General features: G+C 43.0%; 1 protein-coding gene across 2 annotated transcripts in view; it reads right to left on the bottom strand.

Annotated features, from left to right (window-relative positions):
* grip2b (glutamate receptor interacting protein 2b) overlaps nt 1–15,000 on the bottom strand; it is a 179,588-nt gene that overhangs the window by 43,267 nt on the left and 121,321 nt on the right. The window contains exons 10-12 of one of the 2 annotated variants that reach the window (XM_063216119.1): nt 9,690–9,815; nt 7,344–7,499; nt 6,651–6,837 (exon numbers count right to left, since the gene is read on the bottom strand). In XM_063216119.1, coding sequence (XP_063072189.1) covers nt 6,651–6,837; nt 7,344–7,499; nt 9,690–9,815 — 469 coding nt within the window. The remainder of the gene's footprint in view (nt 1–6,650; nt 6,838–7,343; nt 7,500–9,689; nt 9,816–15,000) is intronic. The other variant, XM_063216118.1, reaches the window with a different exon arrangement.

Below are 15,000 nucleotides of genomic sequence, written 5' to 3'. Positions count from 1 at the left end.
TACCCATTTCACCTGGGTCTCTTGTCAGGTATTCAAATATGCTTTATTGGCATGGCTAATCGGTAATAGTGTTGCCAAAGCTCACAGATAAAAGTAGTCACATATAAAAGTATCTCTCTCTCTCTCTCTCTCTCTCTCTCTCTCTCTCTCTCTCTCTCTCTCTCTCTCTCTCTCTCTCTCTCTCTCTCTCTTTCTCTCTCTCTCTCTCTCTCTCTCTCTCTCTCTCTCTCTCTCTCTCTCTCTCTCTCACACACACACACACACACACAAAGACGCTGGGCTGCCAATGCCAGTCAGCAGACTCCAGGGAGACCGCATGATCTATTCTTGATAGCACCACAGGGGAGAAGAGGATGGATGGGGTGACAGCAGCAGACTATTATGTGTGTTTGGGACTACTGTGATCAGAGATCCCCTGGTGATGCCTCCTGATAGGATCAAAGGCAGGGAGCACAAGATGAGATATCAGAGTCCCCTGCTCCTCTAAGGCTCTGATGCCGGAGCAGACAGCAGTCATGTGCGCTAACAGACAGACAGACATACAGCAGTCATACACCTGAAGCCAGGCTTAAACTACACAACTCCCGATTTTGTGTCCAATTTTGACGTCGGGGTGTGCTGCAGTGTTAATTTTGTCATCCATTTTTTTTATTTAGTCTTAGTCTTAGTCTTGTGTCAAAGTCCATTCTTAGTCTTCGTCGCTTTTAGTCTTTCAAAAATCATTTTTGTTTAGTTATTATTTAGTCGACTAAAATTCCTCAACATTTTTGTCTAGTTTTAGTCTTTCACAAATAATTTTTGTTTAGTCATTATTTAGTCGACTAAAAGTCCTCAACATTTTTGTCTAGTTTTAGTCTAAACATTTTAGTCTTTAGTTTAAGTCACAATACAATAAAACACAAGGCCTTTAGTAATGCACTGAGACTTGGTTATTGCCATTCTGGTAAAGCAGTCAATAGTGCATACAAATGTGAATATGTCGCTGGTGCTACGTATTCGTAAAGGGATTTTTGTTTTGTTAGAGAAGCTTCTCCCCCAATATTCGTTAGGGTCAGTCTGCTAAAAGTAAAATCGGTGGATGGATTCAGCTGTAATTAATCATTTTTTAAATCCCATAGTGTCCCTTTAAAGGTTAATTACCAATTAACAATTCATTTATAGGTTTTAGTTGTGGTTGTACCAATTTATGTCTGAGCCCCCCAAAAAAGTCTACGTCTTGGTCGTTTTTAGTCTTTCACAAATCATTTTTGTTAGTCAGAATTTAGTCGACTAAAAGTTAGTTCTTAGTCTTAGTCACTTTTAGTCTTTCACAAATCATTTTTGTTTAGTCATTATTTAGTCGACTTAAAGTCCTCAATATTTTAGTCTCGTTTTAGTCTTTCACAGATTATTTTTGGTAGTCAGAATTTAGTCGATTAAACTCTCAAAAGGTTAGTCGACTAATATATTTAGTCTTAGTCTAGTCGACAAAATTAACACTGGTGTGCTGCAGACATAAAGAGAATCACAACTCTCAATCTTATCCCTGAGCGTAACCACCCGTGACACTTCCCGACGTTCTATTTCCATTCACAAATATCAAACATTGTTTAATTTCCACGATTTGAGATCGGCGACTTTTTGAGCTGCCAAAATTCTATCTTAGAACGTTGCACACGACAAGGAAATCTTGCCCGACCATCGCTTGCGATGGTCCTGGGGGCTAATGTTCCACCAATTGTCGTAAGGGGGATTTTCAGCCAAGAATCGGGCTGATAGTCGTGTAGTTTGAGCCTAGCTTACACCTGTGCTCTATTCTGCCCGACAAAGGCAAAGTGCAGTAACTACGGCAAGATTGAAACTGACAAAAACATATTTGTTATTAGGTTGCATATTGTAGTTACTGCAAATTTGACACAGGAATATCTCTAAAACGAAACACATTTGGAATATAATGGTTTGTCGCAAGATGTGTTGTGAATAAAGAGGCGTTATGAATAAAGACCATTTTCAGTCTAAACTCAATATTGACAAAATATGTAAATACTGCACTTTGCCATTGTAGGGCAGTATTGGGCTCTGATTCTATAGCAGGCAACAGTCATGTAAGCCTGAGCAACAAGCACTGGCACCACAGCCAGGGCCAAACCCAGCACCTGTTCCATGCCAATCAGCCTGTCTGTGAACAAAAGCTTTACTTATCATGCATAGTGTTTTATGTTCAATTGTATACTATTTCAAAGTACAAGTCTAGTTCACAAGTGAGCTATTTGAGAGAATGTAACGTATATACACTGGAGTGTGCAGTATAATCCATTTTCTTTACACTGTTCTTCGGAATTCAGAGAATGATTGCTTTTCATGGACTCAATACGACTGTAAAAGAAAAAAAAAACCTTTGGTATACTGCCATTGTGAATTGGAGAAACACGCCCAGAATGCCAGCTGATCGAAACAGAACTAAACAGCAGAGGGAGAATTTGATTGCCTTCGAGGTCAAAGGACATTTTAACAGATTGGAGCCCTTTCAAGCAGTAAAAGTACAAAAACAGTGAAAAGAGTGAAGTTTTGAAAGTGCAAACAAAAATGAAGAATGATGTGTAAAAGTATAATGTAAAAGTAATAATGTATAGCCAATTTAAAAAAGAAAAGAAATCGGCTGCACTAAAGTATTGTTTGATTAAGTGCAGTTACAGTAGGTATATTAGCGTGATTAAAAGCTTTTCAGCCTATGCCTTAGGTTACACATACTGGACCATAAACTTAACATGATGCCTAGTCATAAAGAATTCATAAATTAACTTGTGCATTCATCAGCCCAAGCTTCGTTTATGCTCTCAGGCAATTTGTCTCATTTAAGTTCTATTAGAGTAATTGACACAAGTTAATGCATTGGGTCATTAAGTTAACCATGATTAAAACGGCAGTTTCTTCCACGACCAATACATTAGAGCAGACTTGAGTCTCAAGTCTCAAGATGGCTGCATGAACAACAACAATTCTTCCGTTTATCATATAAACCAAGACTAACCGTTTATGAGGTTAACGACTAATCTTTATAATCGAGGTTCAAAGGGGGTAGCCTAGCTATAACACCAAGCAAAAGTTGGACTGTTGTACCTAACCACAAAAAATATTACTAATAAATATATTAAGCTAATAAATATATTATCCAATTGATACCATGTAGTATACAGTATGTATGTATGTATGTATGTATGTATGTATGTATGTATGTATGTATGTATGTATGTATGTATGTATGTATGTGTGTGTGTGTGTGTGTGTGTGTGTGTGTGTGTGTGTGTGTGTGTGTGTGTGTGTGTGTGTGTGTGTGTGTGTGTGTGTGTGTACACGTATGTATGTATTGTAACTAGGCGCTTCAGATAATACACAGAGAGCGGCTCTGCTCCCCATCATGTATACAAATGACAGTGTTTGACACATACTGTAGCTCCATGCTCGCTGTGAATGCCTTCAGGATTAATGCTGTGTATACAGTACTGTGCATCTGTGTGTTGGAAGGTATATCGGTAAGCTTGTGTACATTTCGTCAAACTTCAGATTCTTTCTTTCTTCCTTTCTTCCTTTCTTTCTTTCTTTCTTTCTTTCTTTCTTTCTTTCTTTCTTTCTTTCTTTCTTTCTTTCTTTCTTTCTTTCTTTCTTTCTTTCTTTCTTTCTTTCTTTCTCCTACATAATAGAAACAGTGTGTGTGGTTCTTGGGAATGTTAGTTTGACATTGCAATGGCATTGTATTGCAACTGCTTTGGATCTTCGGAGTAATAGAACCACACGTCTTACAGTCATGGGCAGTCATGGGTGATCGCTTAGGGCGTCAGACTTGCATCCCAGAGGTTGCCGGTTTGACTCTCGACCCGCCAGGTTGGTGGGGGGAGTAATCAACCAGTGCTCTCCCCCATCCTCCTCCATGACTGAGGTACCCTGAGCATGGTACCGTCCCACCGCACTGCTCCCCATGGGGCGCCACTGAGGGCTGCCCCCTCGCACGGGTGAGGCATAAATGCAATTTCGTTGTGTGCAGTGTGCAGTGTTCACTTGTGTGCTGTGGAGTGCTGTGTCACAATGACAATGGGAGTTGGAGTTTCCCAATGGGCTTTCACTTTTCACTTTCACTTACACTGGGAATCAGTAGTGAAAGGTGTGTGTGCCCCTTTTTTGGAGGGGGTACTGAAACTGAGACAAACACATGTATTTGTATTTGTATATATATTTATCTGCCTACGCAACTGAATCCTCTTTTCTGATTGGCTGATGGTGTTGCAACTAATTCCCTATGTCAGGCGTCAAACGCGCAACTAAGTTAGGCGAACTGCCGTTACTAATTCTAAACTGCAGGTTGCTATGGCCAAAAGCCAGTCGTTAGTTCTATCGCATTTGTTTATCAAGTCAAGAGTCAGTCGTTAATTCTATCGCATTTGGTTGTCAAGCCAAGAGCCAGTCGTCAGTTCTATCGCATTTGGTTGTCAAGTCTGTCACCCTAAAAGTTCTACTACATGTAGGCCTATCTGCTAGAGGCGCGCCTGATTATGTGCGCACTAAATTATTCTGCAGTTGGCATAATTCATAGGTTACAAATTTACAGATAGGCCTAGCAATAGATGACAAAAATACCCTGTACCGAAATTCTAAGCACCTGCCTCGCCATCAATTGTATCGAAACGAGTCACCTCGTCATCTGCTCCACTCCCATGGTTTTTAAAATGTAGGCTATTTCCCGATGCCTTCCCTTTGTTATTGATCCGAAAACATCCCTTTTTTTTAATTAGGCTACTCTCCTCTTGTGGGGAAGGAACACGTGTGAAAGGGGAAATGGGAGAGTTATTAAAAATGACCCTAGCGTGGGGAATCTCTCTCTTTTTCTCTCTCTGTCTTTTTCACGCACAAAGTTGACAGGTAGCCTGTGATGATCAGCAGGGGAAAATAGACGTGTGATGCGACATGTGTCGATTCAGCATGTAGAAATGCTTCGCAAGCTTTTGTTTTTAAACTTCCATCCCGCCGTGGTATATGGCCAAAGGAAAATTAAATAATCCCAGCGTCGGCAGGCTACCAAATGAAGAATCTAGGCGCGTCAAGTTGGACGCCCGCACAGCAACATTCTATCTTGATAGAACATGGTTCCTACAACTTTACAGACAATAATAGATTAAAAAAGTACCCCACCATAATGGCAGATAAGTAGATAAATAGTGTAATTAGTACTTTTTTTCACACCCAACTACTTAAGGCTACCCCATTTGGGTCCCAAACCCAATGCTGAAAAACACTGGGCTAGGTGTTTAACATTGGACGTCCCATTGGAGGAGTGTAGTGTTAGCCTTGCGAGCCATCCTACGTACTTCCGCCAAAGGATTGGCTCCACTACGGTATGAAATTGCAGTATTATGGGATGGTCAGGACCAGGCTAGTGTAGTGTGTGGTTAGAACCTGTTTTCTAGTTGGCTGGATGTTTTCAGTTATTTCCTTGGTTTCTGTACTCCTACCGACTCCATTTTGGGTGAACAAATCTTATAGGGTGTACATCAGAATAATTGTATATGCTCTGTAATTGAAGCTATATTATATCACACTAGGGTGACCAGCTGTCCGGACTTCGGCCGGACAACCCCACCCCTTAACTTTCTAACCCAGCGTCCTCGCGCCATACCCATTGCTTCGACTTGCCGACTCCCCGCCTCCTTGGAGAAAACAGTCGGCATTCTAAACTGTAGGCAGAAATCAGGGAACAGCACTGCCATCTTACCTCAGACTAACTCAGCTGCCAACAACAGTTTTACTTGTAAAACAAGATTTTTTGGGAAGGATGTAAGGAGTCATCAGTAGGCTACCACTAACTTAATGAGCCCTCGTTGTAAAGGCATTTAGCGGACAAACTTAGTTGCCACCAGTGCAGGAAAAATAGGAAACAGACAGTAGACAATAATATAGTTACCATATTTAACTTTCAAACAGTCCGTTAATGCACTTCATATAGGGCTATGGACCGCAATTAACACTAATTGCACGGAGATTTCCCCGACATAAGGCGACAGCAATACAGTTAATTCGCTGTGCGAAGTCTGGGGTTAAATCTGGAGTAACATGGCGGGCGCAGATATCGGAAACGCGACCGACTGTCAAGGTCTAGTTTGCGTCAATGACGTTGCGTCGCATCTCGAGGCCATTAGCTAAAGGCTAGGGGGAAAGGAAAGACAAAGAGAGGGACCCATGGACGTCGTGAACAGGTCCGATTGCCACCCTATATCACACCAATCACATGAGGGTGCAACTTTTGGAATTCCTGTGCTTGTAAACATGAGAAATGCTGACGTAGTATGTCAACACTACCAGCAGAGGGCAGACATCACACAGCAATTCACCCAGAATACTCTTCTGTCCATTTCCCCTCGCTGCCCATTACAGTCACTGGGGAATAATGAGGATGTGTGTCACTGTGTGCATGCATGGGTGCTCCTGAATGTGTGTATAACTGTGAGTGTAAGCAAGGATGAAACGAAATTGTTGCAGGGTTCTGTGAGTGCATGAGTGTGTATTTGTATCCTTGTTCATTTGTTCATTTGTGTGTCTACCGTATGCATGCTGGGTTATGCATGCATGCATGTGTGCGTGCGTGCGTGCGCATGTGTGTGTTTGTGTGTGCGTGTGTGTACCTCTCAGCAGAGCTGTCCGGCTCGATGAAGCGTATGAGTGGGGGTGCGGACAGTGTCTCTGTGGCAAAGATGCCTCCTTGCAGCTGTACGCCGAAGCCGTTGAGGGGGTCTCCCCCCAGCACCACCTCGCTGCTCTCCACGTGCACAATCTGCCCCCCAGGACCCACCGAACTGGAGGCCAGGGACACTAACACACAGAGATGGATAGAGATGAACGCACATCTACTCTACCGTACATGTACACATGTACACTGTATGGCATAAAGATGAGCACACACATACTGTATACTGTACATGTACACATATCGCACATAGAGATGGAAAGAGATTAATTCAAAATCACATGTGATGCATAAATATATTTTACCGGATGCACTCACATAGGCTTGCAGAGACAGCACAGTGGCTGTAATCTGACAAACACTACAGCACAGCAAGCATGCACATACTCATGCACATGTACACATGCTCACTCACACACACGCGCATGCATGCACATTGCACGCACACGCACACACGCACGCACGCACACACGCTCTCTCTCTCTCTCTCTCTCTCTCTCTCTCGCACACACACACGCACACATGTTTTTTTTCTTCTCGTTCCCTTATGTTCAGATATGGTTACTGCCTTCTGCCTTGTGCAGGGGGTGGCGGGGGGGCAGCATGGTGAGCTGCAGTGCATGTCACCTACGTGAGCTCTTGTGGTCCTTCTGCCGCTGCCGCCTCTTGAGCATGGAGTTGCGGGGGCTCATGGGCGGCTGCGTGCGGGGCAGCGTGCTGGACGTCTGGCTGGTCATCCCGGAGGTGGTGGTGGTGGAGCCCGGTGAGAAGTTAGTGGACACCACCGCTACCGGAGGATGACGGAGGGGGAAGGGAAAAAAGCAACACAGTTACTTACTGAAGAGAGAACAACAGCTACAAAGACAGACGAATGGCAGGAGGGAGGGAGGGAGGGGAAAAGCAACAGAGTGAGTGCGTTTAGATACAGCTCAGTATCCGGAATATTATTGGGATATTTAAGTATCCCGAATTTGTGTTTGAACATACAGTATAAACACATATTCTCAACTTTAGTATCCCGGATAAGCCCTTTTTCGGGATTTCGAGAAATTGGCATATGCTAGGTAGAGTATTCCAAAAGAAATAGGTATTATAAACAGATATTGACACCTTATCCCAGATATCAATGCTTCCCACAGAATGTTGTTGCAGGTATCCAGTTTACACACATTTGAAGATAATTCTGTAAAGGCCAAGAATGTAGATATGACACCCCATCTCATATAAGAGAAATCGAATTTGATCATATCCGGGACAAGCCTCATATTCGGGATACTCAACTGCATATAAACATACTCACTGATAATTAATTAAGGGAAAATTAAGTTAAGTTACCAAAGTTAAGATAATTAATTAATGGGGGGCAGATAAAGAAAAAGCAGACGAGTAATCTGTTGCCAACTACTTTTCTATTGCATTCGAGTGTAGTTCTACACTATTCTACTCAACAGTACTCAGTTCTATTCTAGTCTAGTCAATTGTATACTCGTATACTCTGTTCTATTCTATTCTAGACTGATGGGCAGATATGCATGCTGTGGAGTATCCATAGTTCGAAGTTCTAAACTCACATTTGCAGTAGTTCTGGCTTGCTATTCCGTTCTATTCTATTCTATTCAATTCTATTATAGTCTGAAAGGGAAGATATCTGTGATGCCCTTTAGGGCAAAGTGATGTTTTCCTCTCTTTTGAAACAACAGGTATAACCTGGTCGGTGGCACCAGTGCCTGGGTGGAGCTGCCTTCTTCTTAAGAGGCGTCTATGATTCTTCTCTCTCTCTCTCTCTCTCTCTCTCTCTCTCTCTCTCTCTCTCTCTCTCTCTCTCTCTCTCTCTCTCTCTCTCTCTCTCTCTCTCTCTCTCTCTCTCTTCTCTCTCTCTCTCTCTCTCTCTCTCTCTCTCTCTCTCTCTCTCTCTCTCTCTCTCTCTCTCTCTCTCTCTCTCTCTCTCTCTCTCTCTCTCTCTCTCTCTCACCACAGGCCAGGGCACTCCAGCTGCTCATTTAGTTGCAACATGCAACACACATCCACTACGTTACACACATCCATCATATGTCCCTACCACAATATCGATAACTGATCACACTTATGTGTAGTTTTGTTAAAATTGGTATCCATCGAAATAAAAAAATAAAAAAATCCTGTTTGCATTTCTCTGTCCCCAATTATTATGCTCTGGCATATTTTGATCCATAGCATATCCATGTTGTGTTGTATGTGTTCCGTAGTCCAGAGTTCTGAGCTCACATTGAGTGCGTTTACATGCAGTTCAGTATCCCGAATATGAGGCATATCCCGGTTATGATCATATTCGGGATAAGGTGTTTATATGCGCACAGAACGTTATATCCCAGTCTACATTCTTGGCCGTTATAGAATTCTCTTCAAATGCGTGTAGCCTGGATACCAGCAACAGCGTTCCATGGGAAGCCCCTGTATTCGGGATAAGGTGTATACATGCGTCAGTATCCCGGCTTCTTTCGGAAAACTCCACCTAGCATATCCCGATTTCTCAGTATCCCGAATAAGGCCTTATTCGGGATACTGAAGTGTTTATATGCGCAAACGCAAATTCGGGATACTTAATATCCCGATCATATTCGGGATACTGAACTGCATGTATACGCACTCATTTGTAGTAGCCTAATCTTGCCTGCATTCTGTTCTATCAGAGAGAGTAGAGAGAGAGAGAGGTTCCGTTGGCCCATTGTTTCCGGGTTCTATTATTGCAAGGGGGAGGGGGGGAAATCCCCCTTTAGGCAGACCTAAGAACTGTTCTATTCAATGCTAGGAGCATTATGACACGCCCCTTTAGGCAGACCGGAACCTGGTCGTGTTAGGTGCCCATAGCAACCTATTACATTGGCATATCTCTATACTTAAAGAATCTCTGGTTCTATTCTATTCTATTCTATTCTATTCTATTCTATTCTATTCTATTCTACTGTATGTGTTCCCTATGCCATAACTCTGAGATTACATTTACAGTAGTCCTGGTTGTTGGAGGTGCTCCAGGTGGAGGTTTTGCACTGGCCGGTGAGCTGGGAATGGCAGTAGTTTACACACGGATCCCACGGATGAGGGTGGTCACTCTTCAGGACTTTCACTGCAAAGACACATACAGAACACACGTAGAGACACAAACACACACACACACACACACACACACACACACACACACACACACACACACACACACACACACACACACACACACACACACACACACACACACACACACACACACACACACACACACACACACACACACACACACAGCACAAACACACATAAACAATCAAACAAACAGGAATGAGGCAAACAATTCAATGCATCACCCACAAGTCAATATGAAATCACTACAATCAATTTGCAAATAGTCTTGAATCCTGTTAAATTTTGAATGCTAATAAGACTACTCTATTGTGCTCTATTATAAAGGCATTTCTGCAGCCACACACACACAGAGTATATATAAGACTGCTCCATTGTGCTCTACTATACAGGCATTTCTGCAGACACACACACACACACACAGAGTATGTATAGGACTATATGACAATATCAAACAATTAACGGTGCACTTCAACCAGTAGGCCTATGCACAGCCCCGGATGCTTAGGTCAACTCTCCATGCTGATACAAGATCATCATCTAATTCAGAGGTATTCAACAGATGTGCCATCTCTTATTCATAATGCATTCAAATTGAAATTGAAAATCCCATACATTCTTAATAGTGTGCCTCTCAAAAGGCAGATCCATTAGTAGTCAGCACAGAGAGGCCCTCCTGGGTACCTTTGGCCTCTTAAAGCTGCAATGGGGAGTCGATGCAAAACTGGATTTGGTAATTTCACTGTTGAAAATTTAATCAACTCAACAGTCAGACAGGCTCTGCTGTACCCCTGGCCAGATGTGGAGGGAGAGAGGGAGAGAGGGAGAGAGGAGGAAGTTAGAGAGAGAGAGAGAGAGAGAGAGAGAGAGAGAGAGAGAGAGAGAGAGAGAGAGAGAGAGAGAGAGAGAGAGAGAAGGGAGAGAGAGAGAGAGAGAAGGGAGAGAGAGAAGGGAGAGAGAGAGAGAGAGAGAGAGAGAGAGAGAAGGGAGAGAGAGAGAAGTAGCTTCAGAAGACGAGGGAACCTCAGCGGCAGAGGCTATTCAAGGCAAACATATCCCTTCCTGAACTTTCTGTTTACTTCCTCAAAGCAACAAAGAGTAGCTGTCCTCTTCTCTTTGCCTGTATTGTACTGTATGTTGGAAGAGAATGTTGTTTTATTCCAACTACAGAGAGAGAGGGCCAAACTGAGAAGCTAATGAAGCATTGATTTTAAAACAGTTTTGGGGGGAAACTTAGCATTGCTGTATTTTCACTCAGTCAGTCAAAATTACACCTTTGATACTGACTGCATTTAGGTGATAGTTTATGAGATTTCTTCAAACGCTGTTTCTCCGTGCTGCTGTTGCTTCTGCCTGGCATGCTGCCTCCCCAACTGCATGCCTGGACCAAAAATACTGAATCAAACAAAGATATCGCAAACCACGCCCACTCAATGCAAAAGCGTGTGATCAAGTTGGGTCTCCTAAGGGGGCGTTGTCCCCTACTTCTTCTTCTCTTTTTGAGGTGTTTGCGCAAGACGCGCGCTACCGCCATCTACAGCGCTAAGGGGACTTCATTGATTCTCAACCTCAGGACTCCGAAGGTCTCCTAACCGAAGGTCTCCTAAAGGGGCGTTCACCCGACATAAAGTGGATACCGGAAAGGAAACAAAATGACGCTTCTTGGTTACATCCACTTTCATTGCCTGGACTTCCCTTTCCAACTGGCTCTAATCAACTGCACTTCCCCTTCCTTTAAATGCTGGAACGTTCCCAAGATGTCTGCAGCCTGTCTGTTCTGTGCTGCACGGCTGCCTGCTTGGCGTCCTTCCAAGCGCTTATTTTGTGTTGATTTTACTTCCACACGTTTCTCTGTAAATTGTCTTTAGTGTGATAGATAAACCGTGCAGGCCAGCTCTCATTTCGTTCTCTGTCCTTCTTTTTGTTGCGATCTAATTGTTTAACTTACGTAGTTGCCACAGGATTGCCAATAGATTTTATTATTAGACTGGTATACCTACACAAAGTGTATGCTGTATACTGCCCTACAAAGGCAAAGTGCAGTAACTACATATTTTGTCAAATTGAGTTTGTAGTGAAAATGGTCTTCATAACACCTCTCTCATCTTGTGAAAAAGCTTTATAGTCCAAATGTGTCACGTTATAGAGATATTGCTATGGCAAATTTGTAGTGACGGCAATATTCAACCTAATTCTAAAACTCCTTCTTCTTTTTTTCCAATGTTACTGTTACTGCAGTTACTACACTTTGCCTTTGTAGGGCAGTGCAGTGTATGGCTGATTTACAGATACAGATACGAGGTCCAGTTTCAGCAAGCATGGCTATGTTAGACTACAACTAAATGATCATGCAAATGATTCTCTATGGTGTATCATGTCTCTCTGAGCAGTCTGTATAATTACTGTGGAATTAGACATTATCTCTCTTCCCCAACTGATGGACTACCAGGGTGATGTAACCCACTGTTAAGCAATCATGGCAGTTACTCATTCTGAATGGCAATGCCCTGTTCCAATACCCCTGGGTACATTGTCAGGGACAGTGGTGTGCTAGCATCTGCATTTCAATCGGTTTCATCTGCTGATATATTCTGATCACATTAAAGCTGCTACGTCTAAGTTGAGCACAGAGTGTATCAGGAAATGGAAATGACTTGTGGTTTATCTGAACACTATAGAGGTATGATCCACTGACTCAGATCAAATGACTCACTCAGAACGAACACATCAAGTGTGAAGTCACAATTTCCACATTTGAAATGGCCGCTGTAAGGGACTGGATGAAAATCATGTGAAACATGAAAGTAGTGTAGGTGATGCGCGCACATGCGGTAAACCAGGTGCTGGATCAAACAGAGATGCGTAGAAGAAGAGGCAAAATCCGCACACTGTTGCTGCTCAACGATTTATTCAGCACAACGTGACGATCTCATACGGTTTTCGTTGGGTGTAGGCCCAGATATGTGTCTGTTTGTGAGTGACAGTTCCTATAGACAAGGGGCGGGCATAGGGTCAGCAGATAGAAAACAGCAATGTTCCCAAAAATGAACAATCAGAAAACGGACAAAAAAGAGTTGTCCATAGATATAGAACACTATTCACATTCAGCAGCCCTGTGAGAGTCAAACCCATGTGACCCCTTTGGCATGTAAATCCATGGTAGTAGATGTAAAGCAATGATTTAGAGAATTCCTCTATGGGTGAAAACCACTGCCTGTTTATAGTATTCGACATACACTCACCGGCCACTTCATTAGGAACACCTGTTACAACTGTTCATTGAGGCAAATTTCTGATCAGCCAATCACATGGTCGCAAGTCTATGCATTTGTGCATGTAGACATGGTCGAGATGATCTTGTGCAGTTCAAACCGGGCATCATAATGGGGAAGAAAGGCTATTTAAATGACTTTGAACATGGCATGGCTGTTGGTGCCGAAAGGCTTGATTTGAATATTTCAGAAAAGACTGATCTACTGGGATATTCACACATAACCATCTCTAGGGTTTACAAAGAATGGTGCGAAAAAGAAAAAAAAATACAGTGAGCAGCGATTCTGTGGGCAAAAATGCCTTGTTAATAGCAGAGGTCTGAGGATAATGGCCTGGTTGGAGCTGATACAAAGGCAACATTAAGTCAGACAACCGCTCATTACAACCGAGGTATGCATAAGAAAATCCCTGATTACACAGCACATCAAATCTTGAGGCAAATGGGCTACATCAGCAGAAAACCACATTTGGTGCCACTCCTGTCAGCTAAGACCAGGAAAATGAGGCAACAATTTGGCCAGGCTCACCATAAACGACGCTAGAAGATCGGAAAAATGTTGCCTTGTCTGATGGGTCTTGATATCTACTGCAACACTCAGGTGGAATGGTCCGAATTTGGCGTAACCAGCATGAAAACATGGGTTAACCCTGCCTTACATCAACGTTTCAGGCAGGAGATATAATGGCATAAGGATATATTTTTTAGCACAATTTGGGTCAATTAGTACCAATTTATCTTTGTTGGAATGCCACAGCCTACTCGAGTATTGTTGCAGACAGTTCAGGCAGTTCTGAAAGCAAAAGGGGGTCCAACCCAGCAGTAGAGAGGTGTTTCTAATTCAGTGGTCGGTGAGTGTATATTCGCAAGTGAAAAAATGGCTGTTATTCCAAGCAGTGTCTTTGTATGCTTAATGTCTTTGTGCTACATGAGGTAGGCCTAAACTAACTCAACAACAACAAACTTGCTGATCTAAATTAGCAACGACTTAAAAAGCTGAGAGTAATCCTCCTGTGTCAGTCCTATGCCTCCAACGCATTATTAATTCCACAAATCATCAGCACTCATAAACGCCTTCAGACTATGTGTCTTGATTCTTGATAAACTCATTCATTCAACAACAACGTAACTAAAAATCTGTCATTACATTACCCCTCAGAGGTAAACTTGCTGAGGTCCCATTTGTTCACGTATAAGTGGTAATTTACAACACCATTCCCTTCCTATCACTGCCTCTCTCTCTATCTCTATCTCTATCTCTCTCTCTCTCTCTCTCTCTCTCTCTCTCTCTCTCTCTCTCCCTCTATCTCTCTCTCCCTCTCTCTCTCTCTGTCTCCCTCTCTCCCTCTCTCTCTTCTCCCCCCCCTCTCTCTCTCTCTCTCTCTCTCTCTCTCTCTCTCTCTCTCTCTCTCTCTCTCCCACTACCTCAGTGTGCATACTATGGCCTATCTTTCTCGTTCTCCCTCTTCCTCACTCCGTGCCTGCTGATGTTTGTCTGAGCCACAGTGCTAGGGTAACAGATATGACAGGCAGGGAAGTTGGAGACTGCACTGCGACACTGCAAGAAAATGTAAGAGGCTTTTCAGAGACTAGATGGGGAACTGGAGGTGTGTGTGCACACTTGCGTGTGTGTGTGTGTGTGTGTGTGTGTGTGTGTGTGTGTGTGTGTGTGTGTGTGTGTGTGTGTGTGTGTGTGTGTGTGTGTGTGTGTGTGTGTGTGTGTGTGTGTGTGTGTGTGCATGCGCGTGTGTGCATATGTGTAGTGGGAGGAATAGTGTAACGAGACATTCATGAAATACACATTTTAGTTTTAATCTGGGCTTTGCAATGCCAACTAACCTCAACATCAACATGACTAAATACGCTAATAAGTTCAGACGAGTCTGAGTTGTGTCTGTTACAAATG

The sequence above is a fragment of the Engraulis encrasicolus genome, chromosome 14 (assembly GCF_034702125.1).
Source record: "Engraulis encrasicolus isolate BLACKSEA-1 chromosome 14, IST_EnEncr_1.0, whole genome shotgun sequence".
NCBI classification, from domain to species: domain Eukaryota; kingdom Metazoa; phylum Chordata; class Actinopteri; order Clupeiformes; family Engraulidae; genus Engraulis; species Engraulis encrasicolus.
The sequence above is the reverse complement of the archived record's forward strand: the minus strand, read 5'-3'. Positions and strand labels throughout refer to the sequence as shown.